The following is a 24,744-nucleotide window of genomic DNA, read 5'->3' on the forward strand; positions in this document are numbered from 1 at the left end:
TCAGCAACTGAAGCAAACAAACTGTGCCAGACCCATGGTGCCCTCTCTGGGGCACAAGAGCAGCTGCAGGTCTATAGATCTTTCTGGCTCCTCAGGAATGTTACCAGACTGCCTCTTCACAGGGGCCCCATTTCCAGGTTCCTAGTACTTGTGGACTCCAGTGTCACTCCCTTTCTCCAGGTGGCTCAACTTCCATAAATTAATTATTTTTTGTAGATTGTTTTTCAGAAGAATGAGGATTCTCCCCAGGAATGTCTCAACTCCTTGAGGCAGAGGTAAGACTCCTCTGTACTGTCTCCACCTTCTCCAGCAGGTGGGGCTCCAAGAATGCTTTCCTTTGTTGTACATTGGTGAGCGACAACTCTGAAACCCACATCCCTGACATGTTTTTAATCAATATGGTACTTCCATTTATAACACACACACATATCCATGTTGCCTTAATGTGCACGCATGCACAAATACCCTTATAATTCACACATTATGGTGCACACACTGTTGTAGCTTCACACTCACTGCACATACACTCAATACATCCTTAATTCTTGCACAGACCCATAAGTCTGCATACCACACAGACACAAAAAATATATGCCTCACAATGCACACAAACTTCCACTTTCTTGCAAACATGTACCTCTCTCGTACCCTGTAGTAGCAACCAGAACCCCTTACTTCGGCTTATTTCTCCCAAGATGACCAAATATTCATCAACTTCATCTTCATCTCAACCCATCAACTGGCCCATCTTACATAAGGGGAAATCAACTCAGAGAAGTGAGCACCTTGACAGACTCTGGGTGTCACATATGGGTGTCACATATCTCCCATCCGAACCCACCCATACAGAGGTACCCCTCTATTCACAGCACTAAATTCTAAACTCTGCTCCTGACATGGTGCTTCAGAAATGTCCAGCCTACTACCTTTTGTATCTGTTTCTCTCTGGGTAAATGGGGATAATAATACTGATCCTTATAATTTTATTGTGGATTCAATGAATTTATGCTATGGAGGCTTGAAAAACTACCAGGCACAGAGCAAGTACTCTCTAATTATTAGCCATCACCATAATTATGATGATTTTTATGGGTTGTCTCATAGCATAGAGCCCAGAATTTATAAGTGCTAAATGAGTAAGCAAACACTAAGAGCAGTCCTGTCTGGGTTTGTTCCCTTCACTGTGAAGACACATATCACTCTGACTTCTCTACTTCTCTATTCTCCATGATGTCCAGGACTATTGCTAATATACGGTAGGCGTTGATAAGTGTTGAATAAATATTCAAAGGAAAGTATCACCTACTCTGAGTCTGTTCCCTCGCTCAGATGGCCTCTCCTTCTATCAGCTCTCCTCCAGCCCAGACTTAGTTCTAGTATACAGCAGACGCTAATAAGTTTTGAATGAATGAACAAATGCTGACAGGAATCTGTGTCTGGGCTCTTTCTAGCAGATGCTGACTCTAGTTTCTCTTTGCCTCTGCTCCAGTTTAGATCACCTCATAGGCACTTCTTTGGCCCTCCCTCCCGGAGCTATTTGTCCCTACTAATTGAAGCACTGGTGCTGGGTTGTTAGGAGTGGGTGGGTGCAGGAGCTCACGCAGTGGGGCGCCCATCCTAGCCTCGCCTCTGCTGCCATTCGCCTCGGGATTGACGTGGAATCTGCTGGTGGACAGGCTCTGGCGGGTGGGAACCTACAGATCTTTAGGAGGAGGGGAGACGGATAAGCACGCCAGCCAATCAGAAAGTATATGCCCGGGTGAGTAGCCAAACAAGAAACCCATAATGCAGAGTGGCCCCAGGCATTGCGGGGTGAGGTGGGGTGGGGGTGGGAGGCAGACACTGGGGCTCCAGCAGCGGCGAAGGGACGGATACTTGATTTCACTCCTGCCAAACTGTGGCCACAGTGGAAAATAGTGTTTTCCACAACGAGCTACTGCTACTTTGCCCGTGCTGCGCCCTTTGGCCTAGAAGATGCTATGGCCCCACTCTTAGGGAAGAGGCTGGTTTATTGAGGTCTGGGAGGTCAGAGGGTCACAGTGGAAGAAAGATGTTAGAGCTCCTCATCCTCAGGGTCTTTGCAGTCAGGTACGTGTAGACATGGCCGTTTCTCCTCCACCACTAACTTTTGCCCCTGCAGCGTCTCGCATACCGAGGATGGTTTCCCCCAGAAGGTCACTTTCTTCTCACCCTGACCTTCGACCACGGAGAGAGTAGGCCTGAGGCAGTGGGGGGGGGGGATGGAATGGAGGAGAGAAGCTCAGGTAAGGCAAGAATGCATTCGACATTCTCATTGAGTGTCTACTGTGTGTCCAACACTATTTTCAGCTGTGAGGTATTGGGCAATTTCTTTATATTTAAAATGGGAATAATAGAAATAATAATATCCACCTCATGGGGCTGAGTGAGGATAAATTAGTTAATTCAGGTAAAGTGCTCACTAATTGACATGAGCTGCCTTCTCTTAGATCTTTTCCCACTGCCCACTGTGAAAAAAAAAAAAAGTTTTGTCCTGGCATTCAAGGCCTTGTTGTTGGGGCCAAATCTCTGCCCCAAGGCAATTTCTATCTTTCTCTTCCACTTTAACCACACTCAGTCCCATGCTCAAAATGGTCTTTTCCTGGGTTATTTCTCCCACTGGGCAAGCCCTCCATTCACTCCCTTCCCGATTTTCTCAATAAGCCCTTTCTCCTGTTATTACCTCACTTTGTCAAGTCCTTCATGTCTCCACTCAACACCCCTAACTCATCTTCAGGACCCACTCTAAACTCCACAGATAGAGACCACTTTCCAGATGGCAGGCTTTCTACAAGATGGGAACAGGCCCCTTAATCTAGTAGCTTGATGTGTGTGGAAATAAGGAAGGGATAGTGAGTGTTTTAACCCTCTCCAACACCTGGGCCACCCTGGCCACCAGGAAATACTTCAGATGGCTGATCACTTGTGCTCAGGACTCTGCTCACAGTCTTTATCCATTCCTGCCAGCAGAGGCCCGATTAGCTTCCTAGACTCAGGTTGAGGTGACAGTCCCTTTTCTACATACCAACCATTCCTCATATGCCTTCTGTCAGGGCCCTGCCAACCTGGATCACTTGGGAGATCCAGGTTGCAACTGTTGCTGAAAAGGCCTTAGAGTGCCTGGGGGCAGTGAGACATTGAGTGAGACATCCAGTCACCCATGGAGGCATGGGTGACTGACCGAGTGACTGAACAAACAAATCAAAACATTGGTAACTGAGAGAGCAGAGCAAATGGACACATGAAGGACTGAGTGAATGGGAGAATGGCAGAGTAACTGACTGAGTGACTGTAGGGCACAGAGGCTACTAACTCTCCCCTCAGAATCTTCTTTCTCAGCTTCTTCTTTAGTTTCCCCCATTCCTTCCATTGGGAAATGGCACTTGGCAAAGCAGGCACCTTAGGCCCAATGATGGAAGCCCTGGTTGGAGTAGCTGACTCTCCCACCCTGACTGCTGACAGCAATATCATGACCCCTTCCTAGGCACTCTCTGCCTCCTCACTTACAAGAACTTGGGGAGTGGAGCTGTGCAGAGGCGCTGGCGGGTACGGATGGGGTTGGGTCCACATGGGGGCATGCACAGCCCCCAGGTACTCCACTCTGACCATGAGCCTTTCCCTGCAATGAGAGGAGAGGGTTACTGAGCCAGAATTAGTGGTCTCAGGGGGGCGGTAAGAGGGAGGCTGTAGGGACATGGAGTCCATGGCAGAGTCAGAAAACCCCTGTTCCTACATGGGTTGCCTGCCCTCACAGAATAGTCTGGGGGGCACTCACAGAGACACTTCTGGATGTTGTAGCAGTGCCGGATATCCTGTTGTTGTCCAGCACATCGCTGTCCATCAAACTTGCGTCCCTTGCAACTCCTCCAGCGGATCTGCTGGCCTGGGATCTCCTCACAGCTGATGTTTTTCATCTTTGGGCGAGCACAGGTGCTCCATTCCTCCCATAGCCCCCATTCTCCATTCACTGCAGAGATGGGGAGCAGGGCTCACACCAACGAAGGGAGCCAACAAGGGCATTTGGAAGAAGGAATAAGGGCTGAGGAAGGGAGTGGGGGTGATCAGATGTGGGAATGAGGGATCAGAAGTGGAATCAAGGCATCAGGGCCAGGAATGAGGAATTTGAGGCAGGAACAAGGCATTAAGCAGTAGGCACTAGGCAACAGAGATGGGTGAGGGGCTGGGGCATGGAAATGGTACATCTTGAGGTGCTGACCAGGGCAGGGCACAGCTGTGTTGCAGATGTGGATCCGGGTGGCTCCGCCGGCACAGAAGGGTCCCCCGTGCTGGGGCACAGGGTGATCACATGTCCGTCGTTCCATGTTCTGGCCAAGGCCACAGGTCACAGGACAGGGGCTCACAGGGCCCCAGGGCCCCCAGCCCCCAGCCACTGTTGAGGGGATAGGAGTGAGGAGAAAAGCCATCTCAGTCTCCCCCGCCTCCAGCCCCTAGACCCTCAAGGCAGACTGACCCCAAAGGAAGAGCTCCATGGTCACATGGCCTAAGATTTCTATCCTTAGAAATGATAGAGCATCTGTGCCCGAATCAAAAGCAGAGTGTCAGAGGCCTCATCCCTGTGTACCTGGGCAGGGTGGCAGGCCACTGCAGCCCCGCTGCTCATAGGCTGGCCCTGGGCACGGCTTCCCAGGAGGATTCGTGGAGGGCTCAGGTGCAGAACACGTGCGGCTTCGTCTCTCCACAGGCGCACTGGGTCCACCATGGCAGGAGCCTGAGCAAGGGCCCCAGGGACCCCAAGCAGCCCAGGCCCCATGTACTATGATGGGACGGGATGAAGGGAAACCAAGTGTAGTCATGTGTGAAGTCCTTCCACCCTGGCAGTTCCCTGTTGCAACCCTCCAGATCCACCCTGGGTGCCTGCATCAGTGCCCTGTGGTTGCCCTCACTCACTGGGGCAGACCTGCATTGTATAGCAGGCCTCTGACTCCTGTGCCTCTCCTGGGCAGCGGCCTCCACACTTGGGGGTAGGGTGATCACATGTTCGATGACGGGTCCGGGTCCCTGCGGAGCAGGTGACAGAGCAAGGTGTCCAGGGCCCCCAGTTGGACCAGCCGCCTATCTCTGTGGAAGAGAAATGAGGGGGAGAGGATGGAGGTGAGAGTGTTATTCAGGGGTCCTCACTTCTTCATGTACCGCACATCAACTACTCCTGTCCCTACATCCTCTGTCATACTTGGTCTACTATCATTGCTCATCTGGACTATTGCAGTAACCTTCACTCTGGTCCCTCTGCTTCACTCCTTACCACATAGTTTGTTCTTCTCCTAACAATGAGGATGTCACAACCCAAGTCAGATCACTTTTCTCCTCCACCCACACCCCATATCGCTCAGAAAAAAAGCCAACATCCTCACTGTGGTCCACAAGGATCAGGACCCCTCTGACCTCACCTCTCACCACTATCCTCCAGCCACACTTGCCTCTTCCTTAGAGCCTCATAAATATCAGGCACAGTCCCACCCTGAGGCCTTTGTCCCTATTGTTCCCAGTGCCAGATAGCAGGCAATGCACTTCCGCCTTGGCGATCCTCCTCACCAGGACAGCACGGCCGGTCCTCACAGGCCTGCAGCTGCCACTCGAGGGTCCCAGTCTCCACCTTCTCTGAGCACTGCCCACCCCAGCCTACACAGCGTCGGTGCCGCAGCTGGGAGCCCTCAGTGCAGGTCACTGAGCAGGGGGTCCACTTGGACCACGGTGACCATTGTGGGGACCTGTAGAGAGGAACACATGTCCAGTCCTTGCATGAGCTGGCAAGGATGGTGTACGGGACTGCAAAGCACGAGCAGTTACAGGCTGAGGTGTGGGATAAATATGTGTGGAATGGATTGAAGAGAGTACCTACCCCTTAGGGGTGTTAGGGGACTAAATGGGAAGAGGTGGACACACAGTAAATACTTAATAAATATCATTTACTTCCATGATCAGGGACCTGGAGCTATCCTTTGAAGTCCCCCAAGGACAATGCAGCCATGCAGTAAGCAAATGTAAGGACTAGGGGCCCAGAACTGTTGTTGGGCCACTGCCATGCAAATAGGAAGTGCTTAATAAATAGGAGCCATCATCCCAATGAGCTCAGAGACCCCATCAGAAATACCCCAGATCTATCCCCACCCCCCATACAGCATCATGCTAAATAGATGTGAACTGTTGACATGACTAGGGGCCCAGAGCTGCCTTCAAAAAATCTCCAAGTTCCCTATCCCCATGGTGTATCTGGGATATACAGTAAGCAATTAGAAAATATGTTTGGCATACAGTAAATGCTCAATTCATGTAAGCTGGCATCATGATTAGGAGACTAGAGCTACCTTCATAAATTCTCCAGCTGCCCCCAACCTCTGCCATGCACCCGGTATGCTGAAGTGCTCAATGGATATGAAGTGTCATCATAATTAGGGGCCCGGAATTCCCCAAACTCTCCTACTTCCACAGTGTGTCTGTATACAGTAAGCACTCAATATGACCTGTCATCACAATTAGGGGATGTGAGCCACCTTCAGAAATACCTGAGCTGCACCCCACCCACAATGCTTCCCACAGTGCTCAATATATGTAAGCTATGGCAGTGGTTCTCAACCAGGGATGATTCTGTACCCCAGGGGACATTTGGCAATATCTGGAGACATTCTGTTTGCCGCAACTGGTGCAAGGAGTTGCTACTAGCATCTAGTGGGAGGCTGGGAATGCTAAAAAAAAACACCCTGCAATGCACAAATAAGCCCCCACAGTAATAATTTTCTGGCTCCAAATGTCAATAGTGCTGAGGCTGAAAAACCCTGAGCTATGGTCATGATCAGGGCCTTGGAGCCACCCTTGGGAATCCCAGAGAAGGAAAGAGTCCAGTTCTGGGTTGCCCCACAATCTTTTCTGCCTCCCCCTAACCCAAGGCTCCCCCTAACCTGCATGCCTGACAAAGCTTGCTACCAGGCTCCTGAAAGGCATAGGCAGTGTTGAGACAGCAGTCTTCCACACGGACACCTTCCCCCAGAAGGCTTTTGCACTTGCCCGAGGAATCCTCATACTGGGTAAAGCAGAGTACGGGGTCTGAGCCTGTAACAGGGTAGGGAAGTGGGGCACAGTCAGGGTTGTGGTGGGGCCAGGCACCCCTGGGGGCCAGCTGGGCCTCACCTACTCACCTGTGGCTGGCAGGGTGAGCAGCAGTTGTAGTGGCAGCAGCAGCAACCAAGAAGCCTGTGTTAGAGCAGGCATGTTGAGCACTGCACCCCTGCAGCACCGCCTGAGAGGAGGCCTGGCTTTATGAGCTAAACTGCTCTGGGAGTCAGTGAGAAAGAGGAACCAAGGGCAGGAGGAACTGGGAGGGCAAAGGGCAGCAGGGAGGAGGGGAGGGCATTTGTCAGGTCTCTTCAGCTCCCACCTCTCCCTTGTCACCTCTGCCTCTGAGCCACCTCCTCTACTCTCCCCTCCTTACTTCCTATCTCACTCTTAGTACCGTTTTATCATTATATTCCCAGCACCCCACGCCCCGCCCAGCAACCCTTTAACACTCAATCAATGCTTTGTACACATTCTTACTGAGAGAAAATGGAGCATAGGAGTTTGGAGCAAGACGAACTTCCTAGCTGTGAGATCTTGGAAAAGTGACTTGAACCTGAGGCTCAGTTTCTTCATCTGCAAAACGCATACTCTCTACCATGACAGGGTCAACCTCATGGGCATGTTGAACAAGGGTGAAACAAGTGTGGCATACTCAGTGTGTCTCTCCTTATGGAGTGGAGTGAGCATTAAGGTAATTGCTTCATCTTCCATCCTGACTTAACACACCTTCCTCTTTCCTGAAAGGGAGGTCCCCTGTGGTCAGCATGAGGAAGGGAGGTCAGCACAAGGGAAGTGAGAAGGGGAAGTGACAAGAGAGTGGGGAGGATTCAGGAGTGAATTGGGGATATCCAGTCCTAGGGGCCAGCTGGGGACATATTCAGGGCCTGGGGAGGGGGTGGTTAGGAGGGAATGGGCCTGGTCATCATCATCAGAGTAATTTGGGTAGGTGACATCCCTGAGCCTACATCAGTAGGGTGTGTTGCGAAGATTGGGAGTTAAGATTTTTTAAAGTTCTTAGCACAGTGCCTGTCATATAGTAGATGCTCTGTTAAATGCATATTCAACATTTATTGAGCACCTATTGGATGCTGTTCTCGGCATTGGAAAGAGCAAAGAACAAGACAGCCCCAAATCCTGGCCCTCAAGAGGCTTATGGTCTAAAAGAGGAGACAAATAATAAATGTCACCTGTATCACAGAGGCCTTCCACAGCTACCCGTTTTGTATGGCACCCCTGTCAATCTCTAACACAGTGGCTCTCAAACCTTAGTGTGCATCAGAATCATCTGGAAAGTTGGTTAAATCACATATTGCTGGGCCACACCCCTGTTTCTGATTTCTGATTCTGTAGGTTTGGAAGGTGCATTTCTAACAGGCTCCCAGGTGAAAATGATGCTGCTGGTCTGGGGACCACACTCCAAGAAGCATCATTCTAGTCCCTGACCCCACTCTTCCTTTGTAGGTCTCATCTAGAAAAAACTATTCTATATACTCCTTATTTTACTGTTAATAATTAATTCCCCTTCGACCCACTTTCCATACAGGTAAAACTGAGTTCCACAAACCTGCTATTTTTTTTTTTACAAGCCCTATTGAGTGAAACTCCAGAGCTGCTTTAAAAACAAGAAATCTTTAAAAATAACAATAAGGAGTCTAAGAAAGGTAGGAAGGCAGTGTTATTTCCCTGCATTCACAGAGGGAGAAATACCATTCTGCAAATTAAAACAAAGTAAAAGAATTTGATTTGGTCAGCTGTAATGGTAAAACAGAACTTTCTCAAGAATATTAATCTTGTTTTATGGGAGATAAAGTGTGTTGACATTCAGATATACTGTTTCCTGATAATATAAGCCTGTTTCGGAAAGTGTGCTTTAAACAAAGAGGTCTTGTTAGCATTCTAAGACTTCAGACATCGGTGCTATGTTATCCTGTGAAAACTAACTCAAGAAACCTGTACTTCTGGTTGGCAGCTTTATCTAACCACCCGTTGCCCTGGTAATAATGTTATAACCAATATTTTCTTTGTTCCTAAACTGTATACTCAATAGGAGTTCCTGTGAAAGAGGATTGTCAGTGCTTTCATCTCTTCCACATTTGGGCAATAAAATGATTCTGCAGATTTCTTATTCAAACAGAGAGAGAGTCTTGTCTCATTAATCCTTGTATGATGTATCTGTTTCTTGTCCATTGCCCTCACTCAAATACCAGCTCCACAAAGGCAGGGATTTTTGTCTGGTTTGTTGACCACTGTGTCTCCAAGGATTAATAAACATCTGTTGAATGCAGAAATAAGTGAAATAAACAAAACTTTAGAGATTCTGTGAGGTGCCAAGAGGAAGAGTCTGGGTTGGAGTTAAGAATGTGGGTGTCATGGGGCAAGGATCAATAGTGTCTCAAGTGCCTGGACTTGACCAGAGATCATGAGAAGAGGGAAGGTAACCCATGCAAAGCCCCAGGGAAGTCCGGCATTTCCAGTTTTGGAGAACTGAGGGGAAATGGAGCATAGGGGCTGAGGAGGGACCTGCAAAGAAAGAAGACAAACAGAAGAGGGCTTTCTCGTAGGCCTGGCACATTTGATTTGTGGCATCTCATGCAGTTTCATTCAGTTTGGATCATTCTATATTTTAAAAACATAGTTACAGTTCTGGATTTACAGCCTTTACTGCAGTCTCTTACAAACAGGCTCACATACATACTCGATCACATAGCCTCTGACATTCTCTGTCACTCAAAGAGCCATTTTCTGTCATAGATTCCCAGTTTTATGACTGTCTCCTAACAATTCACACACAGGATCATGTGTTTATAGCCTGTCTCATTTGGCCAATATTACCAATATTTACTCTCGCCAGTTTTTCACATGCAAACACAGTCAGTCAGTCGGTCGGTCGGTCAGTCAGTCAGTCAGTCAGTCAGTCAGTCAGTCAGTCAGTCAGTCAGTCAGTCAGTCAGACTTTCTGATGTTTCAACCACTCAGGCCATCATTCTCACAGTCGCTGATTTACAACTACACTAGCTTCTCATGAAGTTTCTTGTACACACATAAAATCACCTTTTCTCCTACCTCTTCACACTCAAGCCCTCATTTCACATACCTGCAGTCTGATTACAGCTGTTTCATATGCATACACAATCACACAGTATCTCATACATTGTCTTAGTCATCTAGTCCTACATTTCTTAAGCAGCTTCCAACCAGTCCTTGATTTACAGCCTTTAATAGTCTCTTGCAAAGAGTTTTACACATACCCAGTTTCTCGGACAGTCTTAGTCACCTGTTCAGTGTGATCATCTCTCTCCCTGTTTCTGAGAAAATCACAATTGCTACTAGGCTCTCAGTCAGTCTTATACACCCAATCTCTCATGGCCTGTCTTAGCTGCTTACACCATCATTTTCTTCATACAGTCAGCTTACCATGTGCACTCAAATACAATTACAGCTTCTCCAGTTTCTCACACACATCACATGGTCTCAGTCTCATATTCTGAGTTTTTCACAAACATGTAGTCTGATTTAGTCTCTTATGAAATGTTTTGCAGACCCACACTCTTACATACTGCTCAGTTGTCAAGTTTTTTACACAGCCCTGACTTCATTACTGTTACTTATTGTCTTTTACTCAGGTATGTGGTCTCTTACACAGTTTTAGTCACTCAGTTTCACCATCAGTTTCAGTACCTGAACCTGTGGGGCTAGACTGGAGTAGTACCTGTAAATCAATTCGCCACTAGTCTCAGGTACACACACACACAAATTACAGCCTCATACTCTCCCAGCACAGCCAATTTTTTTTCTCGGTTTCTGTCTTTGCTAGTCTCACATGGACAGTTTTCATACACACAATTATGCATTCTTGTATCTTGTGTCTCAGGCACTCATTGGCCTCACAGCCATTTGCTGTCAATTGACTTCTTGCACATGCTCTCATGACTTTAGTTGATATGACAGCCTTGCATAAACAGTTTCACACACAATTTATCTCTCAACACTGAGTCACCTGCTTATATACAGTGAAGTTTCTCACCCACACAGTCCCTGACAAGCTCTACCACACTTTCCTACTTACAGGATCTCACACTTTGTTGATCAGTCTATCCTGCTCACCAATAGCCTGTCAAACAGTGACTGGTTTGTGGTCCCCACTACCTTCTCATAAACATTACTTCACACACACCACCAGTTTATTGTATAGTACCTTAATTACTCATTCATTCTTACAGCGATGTCCTGATGCAGAGCCACGATTTCTTACAGACGCAATGTCAAATTTGTGGTTAAAACTTCCACTCTCTCACACATGATTTTACACACATACACACACACAACCACAGCTTTCCAGTTTCTTCTTCATACTTGGTTTCCAGTTTCTTCTTCATACTTGGTTACCAATCTGTAGTCTCTACTACTGTTTTTGATACACACCATCATGCTCTCTCATAATCAATCTTATACCCTCACCACCTTTCACACACAGTCATGCCTGTCACATACAACTGGCCCTCACAGCTTCAGGAAAAAAAAATGCTAGCAGCCTCCAGCATCACCTTTAAAAATATATATTTACAGGAACAATTCCCCATTCTCTGGGACTCTTAGAAAAAAAGATCCATTTTGGGGGGAAATAAAACAAACAGTGGAGACAGGTATTGTACTGTCCCCTAAATCACCAACCCCCAGGTCCTCAGGCCTGGGCTGGGCTGGTGCTGAGAGGAGGTGAGCCCAGGAGTCTTTTGAACCCACCCTCTCCAGCCTGGACTTCAGATAGGACAGGCTTTATGTCCCCCATTCCTCCCTCCCAACTCCAGGGACACTTAAAGGTCCTTTGTACCCGCCCGCAGGAAATTGGGGGGCTGGGAGGGAGGGAGCTGAAAATACACATTTGGTATCAAAAATAAACACTTGGGGGCAGCAGGAAGATTCCCACCCCCCCAAACCCCTTCCTTCCCACCCACCCCACCTCAGATATAGGAAGAGATGTCCCCCTCTCCCCTATTGAAAAGCCCTGTTTAAAAATAGATTATACTATCAAAATGGCAGGGGGTGGGGGACAGGGAGACCTGGAGTTCTGGCCAGAGGGGCCCCCCAGACGGGGACCACTTCTCCCAAAAATGCTCCAATGGGAGGTAAGAGGCAGGACTCCAAGGAGTTTGGCAGATACAGGCATGGCTTCTCAAGGGGAGTAGAACAAAAGGGGCATTCATCCCTGGCCAAAAAGATAGCTGACAAAGGACAGGCTGTCTGAAAGGCTGGGGTGGGTGGGAATTTCTATCCCAAGGGTGTGAGACTGCCTTGGCCAAGACTTCCAACTGTTAAACAGCACAAATTCTTCCTGGACCCTTGGGGATAGCCAGGAATAAGAAACCACGACAAACTAGCTCTTCTACCCACACCCTAAAATGGAGACAGGGCTCCCTCAGCTCCCCAAAGACAGACTGAGAAATAAATAAAGGTCCTTCTCAAGCCAGACCCTGATTGTCTCATCTTGGGGGAAAAATGTGGAGCTGGGGAAGATATCCTTACCACCCAGGGTTGGGCCAGGCTCCTCCCAGTGGCCTTCAAAAAATAAATAAATAAACCATCCCCAGCACTGTGGTAGGAGACGTGTAAGGGCGGCCACTGGGGGATTGACCAAGAAAAGGGAAGTATGTTTTCTGCGGAAGAGTAATTGAGATCCTTCTTCCTAAGAATCCCCACCCAACGATGACAAGAGCACGTGTCTGTCAGTTAAACTATGTTTCTCCTTGAGACAGCTGGCTGGAGAGAAGTTCAGGGCGTGAATGACCCCAGAATGGGGTGGTAGTGGTAGTCATGGCTTCTGGGGCCCTGGGGAGAGCACCACGGGGGTTGAGAGGCCATCCACGCTGATGGAAGGGATGTGCACCTGGGCGCTGCCACTGGATGGAAACTGAGAACAGAAATAGGGAGAGGTTATGAATGGGGGTCATGCTAGTGTCTCTCACCCTCTCCAAGATGGGGGGAGGAGATCCTACCTGGAAGGAGAGCTTGGCAGGGCTACGGGGTGCAATGGGACTCAGGGTGCTCCAAAAGTGAATGCTGGGGGGCAGCGAGCTGGGCGTCAGCAGCACCGGAGTCTGTGAGGAAGGGGTGGTCAGAGCTCAAGTGAGCAGAGGGCAGGTGTGGGAAAACAGAAGAAACTTGGTTCCAGTCCCACCAGATTTCCCAGGTCACTCCCTGAAAGTACATAGGCCTAGACCATAACTACTAAGGCCATGCCGGTGACATCTCCCCAACTTTACATGGACAACCTCTCCCAACTCCTGTGAAGACACCCCAGCCTCACTGCGCAAGATCACCTACAAGACCCCACCCACAAACTTCACAAGTTATAAAACCAATAGCTCAGGGTCAACCTCCAACTCTTGCATTCCACCCCTATAACTCACAGGAAACCCGCTAAACCAATGCCAGACCAAAAAGCCTTGCTCAGGTTACTCATGCCATGTGCCAACCCAGAAACAGTTCTCACACAGGGCCTCTCAGTAGTTCAGTCTCTATCCACAAAACTCACCAGACTTGCCTTTTATTATGACCACTGATCCCTCGGCTTCTGAGCCTCTCTCGCCCTTCATTAATCAAGTCCCACACCTCTAGCCCACCGGAGCCAATTGCACGTGAAGGATGCACCATCCCAGTCACTCAGATAACCTCGGTCCCATCCCTACGCCAATCTCATTCCTCCTGGGAGCCAGCCCCGCCCCTCCACAGGCACTCACCAATGTGTGCGTAGGTAGCAGGGATGGCGTTAACGCTGGCCCCGGTGCCTGCATACTGGAGCCAGTTCCTGATCCTGGAGTCCGTTCGGGCCCTGGCCCACTCAGCAGGCTAGGGCTGAGTGGAAGCTCCAGGTCCCGGGGCTTCCGGCCCTTCTGAGGCTGGGCGATCTCCGTGCTGGAAGCTGTGGAAGCCCCGAGGCCACCCACCGGCACTGCACCCTCCATAACAACTGTGGGCAGCCGGGCCGGCAGGCCCTCCGCAGGAGGGACTTCCGGCTCGGCCTTAACGGCTTCCGGCACAAACCCTGCCTCCCCTTTGGCTGCCGCGTCCAACTCCTCCTTGGGCCCTTCTACTTTCACTTCTGGGGGCAGTGGCCGGCCCAACCCCGGCTCCACCTTCAGCTCTTCTGACTTAGGGTTCGGGGCCTCTGGCGGGGTCAGAATGACCTGGGAGAGGAGGGTGTGTGTAAAGATTGCTGGAGCAGCAGAGCCAATGATTTCTCTTGAAAAGTGGGACTTGGTACTAACTGCACATCAGGGCAGCTCCTCCAAGAGTGGGATTAGTCAAAGAAGTAGGGATTATTCTGGGGCAGCTTCTCATATCTGAGGGCAGGCTGCAATTTAGGGGCGGGACAGGACTCCAGGGGATAGCACTCTCAGTCATGAAAGCAGAGGTTCTAAAAAAATTGCTTTACAGACTGCAGCATCTGCCTCATCTGGAAGCTGGTTAAAAATGCAAATTCTTGGGCACATTCCTAGACCCACGTAATCAGAAACTCTGGGGGTGCACCCCAGCAACCTGTGAGTTAAAAAGCCCTCCAGGCGATTCTGGTGAGTGAAGTGAGAGAACCAATATATTAAGCAAATGCATAAGTTCAGGGCACCTACTACAAGTTGGATGTACTATTAATTGTAGCTCAATCTCTCCTCAGTTCTAGCATAGTTCACCTCTCCAACCCTTTCTCCAAGGGGACTTTCGTGTCTCTCCTTCCACCGCATATCCTTTAATAAGACATTTATGTCCCATTCCCCTACTTCTCCCCATTTAGTAATTGAACATCCCTCCTGTTATTGAATTTCCATATTCCAGCCCTTACCTGGAGGGGCAGGCCAGCCTCCTCAGTCTCCAGGCAGGCCTCCAAGGGGCTAGGACTGGTGCTCTTGCTCCCTGAGTGAGGCACTGCTGCTCCTGCCGGGGCAGTGTTGGGAAGCACGGAAATGGGCCGTGGCTGCAGGGGTGGCTGTGGCTGCGGCTGCGGCTGCAGGGACTGGATGGTGAAGGTGGAATAGAGGCCCGAGCGCATGTACTCATTCCGGCTGCTTCGCGCCAAGCCACCTGGGCCTGCCATTCCTGCACCCTTGGGTGTGCCTGGCTTCCCAGAGACAGTGTCCCCAGGGACAGCATGTACAGCAGTGGGGGCCATATTTGCCATAGTGGAAGTGATAGACACCTCGGGCTGGGGTGGGCAGTCCTCAGCAGAGCACCCTGCGACCTCAGGATAGGACACAAACTTGTAGACGAACTTCTGGCCACTCACTTTGCGGATGATGTTCTGGGAAGGGAGGAGACAGGATAGGGGGCCTTAGACGAAAGGGCCAGGGTAGAAGGAGGATGTGGATGAGGTGGGGTGGTGGAGGGATGTGTCTCCTAGTATCTTTCTTCCCTCGTGCCCCTCTTCTGTCTTTCTACATATGCACCATCCTGCATCCATGTCTGCCTCCCAGCCCATTTCACATCTTATCCATCTCTCAATTTTTGTGCTCCTCCCTTCTTCAGTTTCTCCCTCTTTCTGCCCCATTCTGATTCCCCTCTGTATTCTTCTCCAGTTTCTCCTTCTCTATTCTCCACTCCACAGTTCTTCCTTTAGTATACTGCCCTTCTCCCCTTTCTCTGTCTCCCCTTCATGTCTGTCCCCAATCTCTCCTCCTCTAAGTCTCTGTCACTTTTCATCTCCACCTGTCTGATTTCCTCACCCTTACCTCAGACACCCACCCCCTGCTGCAGTGGCTTCTCTCTACAATGGGGTCCACCTAGGGGAGTAGGTGTAGGAGCAGGTTTTTCTCCTGGCTTCAGGAACCTGGGTGTCTTGGGTTAACAGGGTCAGGCCTTGGGGGTGGCTGCTAGGACACAGTTTTAGAGTCTAATGTAGTAAGACAGAAAAATGAAGTAACTGATATATAAATGTTGGAAGAGACTAAATTAATGTAGAAGAATATAGAGATAAATTACTAATATAGAGGATTATTTAAAACTATTGACACAGACATGGAACGGGAAAGTCACTACGGTGAGGAGCTGCATTCTTAATATATTTGTGAAGGTTTAAGCTAAGCAAATGAAGTAACTGATAGTAACTAGACAAGAATATTAAAATACTGATATAAATTTCGGGGAGAATCTCAAGGCTGGCTTGAGTGAGGCACAGAGCATGTTTGGGATATTTCAGGTTAGGTCTGGAGGATCTCAGGGATGTTCTGGTGGTCTCAGAGCAGTAAGGCAGTTTCATTATTAATACTGTTTTAGAGGTTTTACCTAAAGGAATAAAATATTAAATGGAATGTATGCTAAAAATGATTAAGGGTATGTAGCATAGCTCCAGGGCTGTTCTGGGGGACAAAAGGGATTTGCAGGGGCACTAGAATCCTCTAGGGACATCTTAATGCCAGTCAGGTACATCATAGGGTGGGTTTGTGTTTTGCAGAAAAGAAATGAAAAGGATATTAATATTGTTTTGGAAGTTTCAGGTAAAGAAATTAGAAATTTAAATAAATGGTATAAATTTTGGGGGGAGGGAGGGGAAAATCCAGTGCTGGTGTGGGAGTCTAAGAGGATAAGATGAGGAAAATTTAAAATTTTAGCTATAGGAAAAAGGGGATAAAATAAAATGATATAAATATTGGGGTGGACCAGCGTTGCTCTGGGAACTCAAGATGATTGGGTGTGGAGCTGGCATTATCTATGTTGTTTTGGAGGTTTTTATCTAAAGGAATAACAGAAAATAACTGATGATGTTGAGGGTCCCAGAGGATAAGATAAGCAAAGGTTAGTATATTATTATCATGGAGGTTTTGATTCTAGAAATAAGAATCTTCTGGAATTCTTATTCTAGAATAAGAGCAGATTATGAAATTACCGTGGGAGTCTAGGACCGGTCCGGGTTCCGGAGGACAAGATGAGGAAGAATCACTATTAATAGCATTTTCAAAAGTTTTGGCTATAGGAATAAGGCAAGAAAATGAAATGTTGTGCAGTGTGGTGGGACAGAATGACTTCGAAAGTTTTAGCAAAAGCAGTAAGAAAAATAACAGATAAAATGTTTGGGCGGGGGGGGGGCGGTTGGGGCGGGGGGACAACATTGGTCTGAGAGTACCAGAAGATGAAGTAAGAACTGGAAAAGTTTAATACTGGTTTCAGTTATAGCTATAGCGATTAAGACAAGAAAACAAAATAACTGACATATATTTTTGAGTTCCCAGACCTGTTCTCAATGGCCTTACCTTATCATAGTAGTACCGCAAAGCCCGGCTGAGCTTGTCGTAATTCATGTTGGTCTTGTTCTTGCGCAGCCCCCACAACCGGGCCACCTCCTCGGCATCCACCAACTTAAACTCACCACCATCCCGTGACGTCCAGGAGATGATGTGGCCGTTGCCTTGTTCTCTCAGCAGCTGCAGCAGAAACTGCCACAGCGTCACAGAGGGGTCCATCGCTGGGGAAGCGCTCACGCCATCCCAGGGGTACCTGGAGGGCAGATGGCTCAGAGCCAAGAAGCTGTAGACACAGGACAGGATAGCAGTAAGCAGGAGGATTCTTTTCTTGCCATCTTGCCTCTACCTCTGTCTCCAAACCCCATCAGCATTCCTTAAACACCCTCAGACCAAATTCAAAGCTCCTCAGCCTGGATTTGGATGACCCCTGTATTGGGATGAAATTTTGGGGGACATTAGAACAGAGTGAATGAATTTTGCATGTGGGACAAATGTGAATCTTTGAGGGCTAGAGGGCAGACTGTGGTAGGCAGTAATATCTCCCCAAAGATGTCTACATTCTAATCTCGGGAACCTGTGAGTATATTGTTGCATGTCAAAAGGAATTTTGAAGATGAATTTAAAGTTACAGACCTAAAGATAGGGAAATTATTCTGGATTATTCAAGTGAGCACAATATAATCACATGAACTCTTAATAAAAGCAGGAGAAAGAGGCAGAAAGGCAGCTCAGAGATACGCAGTGACAGAAGAGGCAAGAGAGATCCAAAGCATGAGAAGGACTCAACCTGCCATTACTGGCTTTGATGACGGAAGGGGGCTGAGCCCAAGAATGTGGTAGCCTCTTAAAGTTGGGAATGGCTCTCAGCTGGCAGCCAGTAAGGAAACAGGTATCTTAATCCTACAACCTCAGGGAACTGAATTCTGTCAGTGACCTGAATGAGTAGGAAATAGATCTTCCCCTGGAACCTCCAGAAAGTAATGCAGCCCTGCTGACACCTGTATTTTAGCCCAGCAAGACCCGTGTTAGACTTCCGACTTACAGAACTGTAACATGATAAATCTGAGTTGTTTTAAGCAGCTAAATTTGTGATAATTAGTTTCAGCAGGAACAGAACACTAGTATAATGGCCCTTACCTGAACATTTTCATTTGTATCTTCTGCCATATCAAACATCAAGTTTTCAGGAGGTTCCTTCTGCCAGCCCCTCGCAAAGACTGTTCATTCCATGTGGGGTTCCCTTCCTCTGCCTAGAGGTCTTCCTCATCATTGAAGTCCCAGCCCCTGGGGCCTTGGCTTTATGAAGACTTCCTGAAACTGAATGCTTGCTCTCTTCTGTCCCTCTACATGCACTCCTCAGACCTGTTACTGTCCCTATATGTTCTTCTTCTTGATAACAACCATATATACCATTTATTGAGTGCTTAATATGTGCCAGGCATTGTTTCAATCAGGCAATACAGCCCACTGGACAATCACCCAGGCTGTACAGCCAGATTGCCAGGGGAAATCTGGTTCTGCAACTTATTAGTGGTGTGATCCCTGGGCATGTTCTTTAACCTCTTTGTGCCTCAATTTTCCCATGTGTAAAATAGGGATACTACTACTACTACTACCTAGTTCATAGGGTTATTGTACAGATTAAATGTAACATACCTGGGGTATGCTAAACTCTAAACAAATATTAGTTTCTGATTTGTTCATAATTCCTTACCCACTATTCCAAAATCCAAAAAACTCTAAGAACAAAAGGCTTCTTTGTAATCCTTTTGGCAGCAAAACCTGATCTTAAACAAAACAAGGCCTTTTCTGGTCTTTCCTAATCCTTACTGAGTGTGACTATTCATACATTTTGCTGCAGAAATCTGAATGTGGCTGATTACGGAGCCCACTAAAGGTGTTATGTAACATCTTGTATGTACACCTTGTTAACTTTATAAAATCTGAAAAATTCGAAATGCTGAAACACAGCTGGCCCCAAGGGTTTTAGATAAGGGCATGCAGACCTCTACTGCTATTTTTACAGGTATTGACTCATTTCTCCCTCATCACAATTCTGAGAAGTAAGATACTCTTATGCTCGCTAATTTACAAAGGAGGAAGCCAAAGCAAAAAATGTCTAAATGACGTCTATAGGCCATATGGCTCTAGGTGGAAAAAGCCAGGATCTGGACCCAGGCAGTCAGGTTCCAGCTGTCTAAGCTTTTAAATAATTAGGTGAAACTGTCCCTCACACTGCTTCTAAGCATGCCCCAAAGAGAACAAGACTTTCCCTGTCCCCCTCACCCCCACCCCAATAACTGGTCTCTTTGCTGAGTGCAAACTAGAAATAAATACAAGCTTCCTATTGCTTACAGAATTAGCTTTCATCTATCAACTGTTCACTTGCTGGGATTGTTGGATTAAGAATAAGACCTTCCAAATCAGGTTTCAAAGAACTTCCATTATTTATAGCTTGATTCTTTAATCTGTAATTAAATATACAGTATGATACCCTTATGTCTGAGCTGTCTCGAAGGTCATTCAGAAAACACAATTTTAGGCAATTATACAAGCCACAAAGTCATGAAGTGTCCAGATTAGAGAGTCCTATCATTGGAACCCTCACTGAGTTTATTTCAAAGGCCTGCTAGTTTCAGAGGCACAAAGGGTTCAGTGTGACTCCTGGTGGCGAAGACAAGCAATTTTAGCAATTCTTCTTTTGGTGGCAACAGAACCTATCAATTAAGGTAAAATCTGACAGTTTGCTTCAAGCCTCAACAGCTAGAAGGGTTCCATATATTGTTTAGTATCACATTTCCTACTTGATCCCTAATAAGAGGTCTAGTAATTTGCCTTATTCAGTATGTATTTACCTTTCTTCATCTCATTTAGCAAGCATTTATTGAGTGTCTGCTGTGGGCCAGGTGCTCTAGGGAAATGGACATTTTATTGGAGAAGAGAGACAAGAAACAAGATAAACAAGTAAATAATGTCAGATGGTGATAGAGCTATGGAAAAAAATGACGCAGGGAAAAAGGAATTTTTGAAAAGGTAGTCAAGGGAGAGTCATCGCTGAGGAGGTGACATTTGAGCAAAGATATAAAAGAGGAGAAGGAATCAGATTTCTGACAACCTGGAGAGCAGTGATCCAAACAGAGGAAACGGCCAAGGTGAAAGGTCCTGAGGCTGGAGGACACCAGGCAGGTTGGAGGAAAAGAAAGGAGTCTGGCATGGCTGGAGAGAGCAAGGTGACAGTAGTAGGAGATAAGAGGGGCAACAGGGGCCTGACTGAGTGAGCCCTTTTTGGGCCTTGTAAAGACTTTGACTTTGAATCTGAGTGAGACAGGAGCCATGAGAGGGTTGTGAACAGAAGGGTGACAGACTGTGACTTGGATGTTAACAGAATCACTCTGGCTCTTATGAGGACTGACTAGAGGCTGAAGAGGCTACTGCAATAGTCCCAGTGAGATGGTGGTGGTAGCAGCAGAATTGATGAGAAGTGGCAGTGTTATGGATAAAATCTGAAGATGGAGTAAATGGGATTTGCTGACAGATAAATTGAGAGTGAAAGAGGAGTTAAGAGTGATTCTAGGTTTGTGGCCTGATCACCTGGAAGGATGGAGACAGCATCAACTAAGATGGGAGCACTGTGAGAAAGCAGGCTTTGAGGGAAGAAGAGGAAGTCAATTTTGGAGACAGTCAGTCTCAGAGGCCTATTAGACACCTACTTACATTCTGTGAATAATAATATTAAGTTAAAAAATAAGACCAGTCATATAACCTTTACTATGTGCTACATACCATTTTAATCATTTAACTTATTTAATCCACAAACCAGCACTAAGGGGTGGGACTTATTATTACCCTCTCATTTTCCAGATGAGGAAATGGAAGCACAGAGAAGTTAAGTAACTTTCCAAAGGTCACACAGCTGGAAGCTGGCAGAGCCAGGCACTGATCCTAGCCAACTTACAACACTAGCTCTCTATGAAGAGGAACAGAGGGGTAAGATCTTACAGGGTGACAAGGATGCTCCTTTACACATGGTGAGCAGGGAGGGCTTCCCTGAGGAAGTGACATTTGAGCAGAGACCTGAAGGAAGGGAGGTAGCAAGCCATGCTGACATCTGTGGGAAGGGTACTTCAGGGAGTGGGAACAACATGTACAAAGGCTCTGAGGTGGGCACGAGCTTGACATACTAGATCATGGCTACCCTGAGTTCATCCAGTTCCCACCTCTGAGGATATGAATGTGTTGTTCTCCCTGCCAGGAGTGCCCTTCTCCCTTCTGGCGCCCGATGAACCCTTTATCACACCATTAAGTATCAAGTTCCAATATCTCCCAGGCAGAATTAAGTCTTCCTCTGTGTGATCCAATGTGCCAAATAATCCATCTGCCCTTGCAAAGCTGTTCTTGTTTCTGGGTCTTCAACCTCATACTTCTCTGCCCTGTTCTAACTGTGTGACCTTGAGCATGTTGCTTACCCTCTCAGGGTCTGTTTCTGCATCTGTAAAATGGGGGATATTTCACTCTCAAAGCAAAACATCCTGAAAATACATCTATTCTCAAAGGCTTTTGTAAGGATTAAATATTAATATATGTAAAGGATTTAGAAAAATATCTCCGGCACATGGTAGACACTCAAGAAATGTTAGCTATTAGTTAGTGTGTTATCCTTCTTCCTCTCTAAGCCCCTCTCCTCAACTTTATGTATCACTGAGACCTATACTATTTGGCTCCCATTACCTCTCAGATCTCACCTCCTATCCCTCCCTCCACTCAGCTCCAGCCATACTGGCCTCCTTCGTGTTGCCTTGAACATGCCAGGCACAATCCCACCTCAGGGCCTTTGCACCGGGTGTTCCTTTTTCCTATACTCTTCCACTAGACATTATGGCTCCCTCCCCGACCTCCTTCAGGCCTTAATTCAAGAGTCGCCTTCTAAGTGAGGCCTGCCCTGTGCTTAAGATTTCAACCACCCTAATATGCTATTCCTACCTTCCCTACTTCATTTTTCTTCCTTAGCACTTGTCTAACATACCACATAATTCTACTTGTTTTATTTATATAGTCTGTTGCCTCTACTTTTAGCAAACGTCTGTTCCACAAGGGCAGGAATTTCCACCTGTTTTGTTCCTTCCCACATTCCTAGCACCTAGAAGAGTACCTCGTACTCAGTAAGTGCTCAGTGTTTGTTGAGTGAACAGTTCCAACTAACTAGATAGCCTCTTAACTAACTCTCATATGCCCTCTTCATCTACATCTGCCTCCCACACTGATTTGTCTGAAATTATATTTTTCCCATTCATTCATGCAATAAATTCCTATCAAACACCTACTCTATACTGGGTATATTTTTAGGTGCTGGAGATCTACCAGTGACTAAGCAGACAAAAACTGTAAGTCCTCATGGGACTCCCATTCTAATGGGGAGAGACAACACAATAAACTGGTAAACTATAGTGTGACCATTAATGATAAAGGGCAAAGGGACAAATAAAGCAGAGAAGGGGCCCAAGTCCTGCTAGGCGTGCAGGTTCAGATGGTCAGGGATGGGTTGACAATTGAACAGAGCCAAGAAAGGAACCATGCAGAGCTCAGGGGTAGAGTGTTCTGGGTAGAAACAATAGCCAATGTAAAGCCCTGGAGGGCTAGATCACAACTGGTGTATTTGAGGACAAGTGAGGAGGTCAGTGTGGCTGGAACAGAGTTGGGGTGTAGGAGTCAGGGCCAGAGAGATTATTTGTTTTATTATTAACTCACGGGTATTCTTTATTTACACTGGAGAGGATTCTAGTTCGGATCCCATTTTACAAATGAGGAAACAGGTGCAGAGAGAAAGTGGTTAAAACAATAAGGTCACACAGCTTCTGGGATTGGGGGTAAATGGAAGCTGAGACAAGCTGTGCAATGGAGACAGCTCTACAGGCAGGAGGAACAGCAAAAATAAAAGCTTGAAGATGGAACTAATTTGGTTTTTAAGGAGTGGGGCCTCACATGTGATGGGATGAGGTGAGAGAGGGGAGCCTTAAAAATTCTCCTGTGTTCTGAGGGGCACCCTAACCTGGTACTTACTGGGTCACTTTTGAGTAAGGTATTTAATCTCCCTATGCTGAAGTTTCCTCAGTACCTATCTAATAGGGTTGTAGTGAAGATTAAATGAGCTCATTAATATAAAGCACTCTGACTGGTACATAGTAGGTACCCAATAAATGTTAGTTCCTATTAGCATTACCACTATCACTTATGTATTCATTTATTGCAGTGAGGCAGAACATCTTAATGGTTAACAATGTGCATGAGGGTGTATGTTCTAGAGTAAAAAAGACCTGGATTCAACAAGCACACAAGCTGATCCACTATTAAGAAGAAGGAAGAAGGTCAGGGAAGACCATGGCTGATCCACCACAAGGAAAAAAGGGGAGAAATAAAAGTACATAGGCTGACCCTCCTCTAGAGGAGGGATTACAAAGCACTGAACTCACAGGAGGGAAAGTGTGAATGCAAAGACACAGGTAGCAGGAAGGCTAATGAATAGATCCATTGCAAAGCTGTGGTGGTAGTGTAAAGGCTCATCTTGATTTTCTGGGGCCAAGGGGAGCAGAAAAGCACATTGACTCCTGCACAATAGTGGAGAGAGAGAAAGCCATCACACAGACTGACTAAAAGGAGAGGAGTCAAGGCCATGGACTGGACTACTGAAAACGGGGAGGATATAAAGCATTAAATTGACCCACTATTAAAAGGAAAAGAAAAGCCCAAGGACTGGAGCATCAGTCTATAAAAAAGGGAAGATAGGGCAATGGGCTGGTAACTAGAGGGATGTGAATATAAGCATGTACTGATACACGGTAAAATGGTGTGTGCATGATAAAGCCATAGACTGATGCCCTGGAAGACTGGAGGAGGCAAGAATACAAATTCACAGATTTATTTACCGTTAAAGCGGAGGGTACAACACGGATTGATTCACTCACTACAAGGAACAGGAGGGGTGGAACAAACAAGGCCACAGACGGGGTCCCTGAAAGTTGAGGACCTATAGTCAAGAAGTTGGACAATGCCAGAGACTAGTCCCCTCTAAGTGGGGGTGGGGGCAAGACCATGGACGAGTCCACTGCAAGGTGGGGTGGGGAGAAATATAAGCGCGCAGACTGATCCACTATAAAACAGGAAGGGGGGTTAGGCCACGGTCAGATCAAGGGAGGACATAATGCCACAGGCAAGTCCACTAGCCGTGATGGTGGCGGTGGGGAGTCGAACACCAGTAGGCCATGGGCCAAGCCACATCCCTTGCGCGGGGGCGGGAAGGATACGTGGGGTCATGGACACTGTCCTCCACCTTCCAGGCCCCGACTCACCTGTGCGTAGCGCACCGGCGGTGTTGGCAGCTCCGGGGGGCGGGGGCTCCATGCGCCGCCCCACCGCCCCCCAGGCCCGGGCTCCG

At 47.4% G+C, this 24,744-nt stretch overlaps 2 protein-coding genes across 3 annotated transcripts in view; both read right to left on the reverse strand.

The window, feature by feature from the left end:
* Nucleotides 1-1,991: 1,991 nt before the first annotated feature.
* CFP (complement factor properdin) lies at nt 1,992-11,434 on the reverse strand. The gene is made up of 9 exons (XM_011380089.2): nt 7,173-11,434; nt 6,936-7,086; nt 5,572-5,747; nt 4,927-5,097; nt 4,601-4,792; nt 4,235-4,408; nt 3,794-3,985; nt 3,526-3,637; nt 1,992-2,219 (listed from the first exon to the last, which is right to left on the reverse strand). Exons 1-9 carry the CDS (start codon nt 7,243-7,245, stop codon nt 2,054-2,056), a joined length of 1,407 nt encoding a protein of 468 aa, XP_011378391.1. The 5' UTR covers nt 7,246-11,434; the 3' UTR covers nt 1,992-2,053.
* Nucleotides 11,435-11,632: 198 nt separating this feature from the next.
* The window catches only part of ELK1 (ELK1, ETS transcription factor), a 13,310-nt gene continuing 198 nt past the window's right edge, over nt 11,633-24,744 (reverse strand). The window contains exons 2-7 of one of the 2 annotated variants that reach the window (XM_023523243.1): nt 24,659-24,744; nt 17,325-17,598; nt 14,924-15,379; nt 13,827-14,273; nt 13,083-13,184; nt 11,633-12,997 (exon numbers count right to left, since the gene is read on the reverse strand). The exon at nt 24,659-24,744 is cut by the window's right edge and continues 1 nt beyond it. In XM_023523243.1, the coding sequence (XP_023379011.1) occupies nt 12,899-12,997; nt 13,083-13,184; nt 13,827-14,273; nt 14,924-15,379; nt 17,325-17,534 (1,314 nt within the window). In that variant the 5' untranslated portion in view covers nt 17,535-17,598; nt 24,659-24,744 and the 3' untranslated portion in view covers nt 11,633-12,898. Of the gene's footprint in view, nt 12,998-13,082; nt 13,185-13,826; nt 14,274-14,923; nt 15,380-17,324; nt 17,599-24,658 lie in introns of those variants that run through there. The other variant, XM_023523242.1, reaches the window with a different exon arrangement.

Source organism: Pteropus vampyrus, unplaced genomic scaffold, assembly GCF_000151845.1.
Source record: "Pteropus vampyrus isolate Shadow unplaced genomic scaffold, Pvam_2.0 Scaffold387, whole genome shotgun sequence".
Taxonomy (NCBI): Eukaryota; Metazoa; Chordata; class Mammalia; order Chiroptera; family Pteropodidae; genus Pteropus; species Pteropus vampyrus.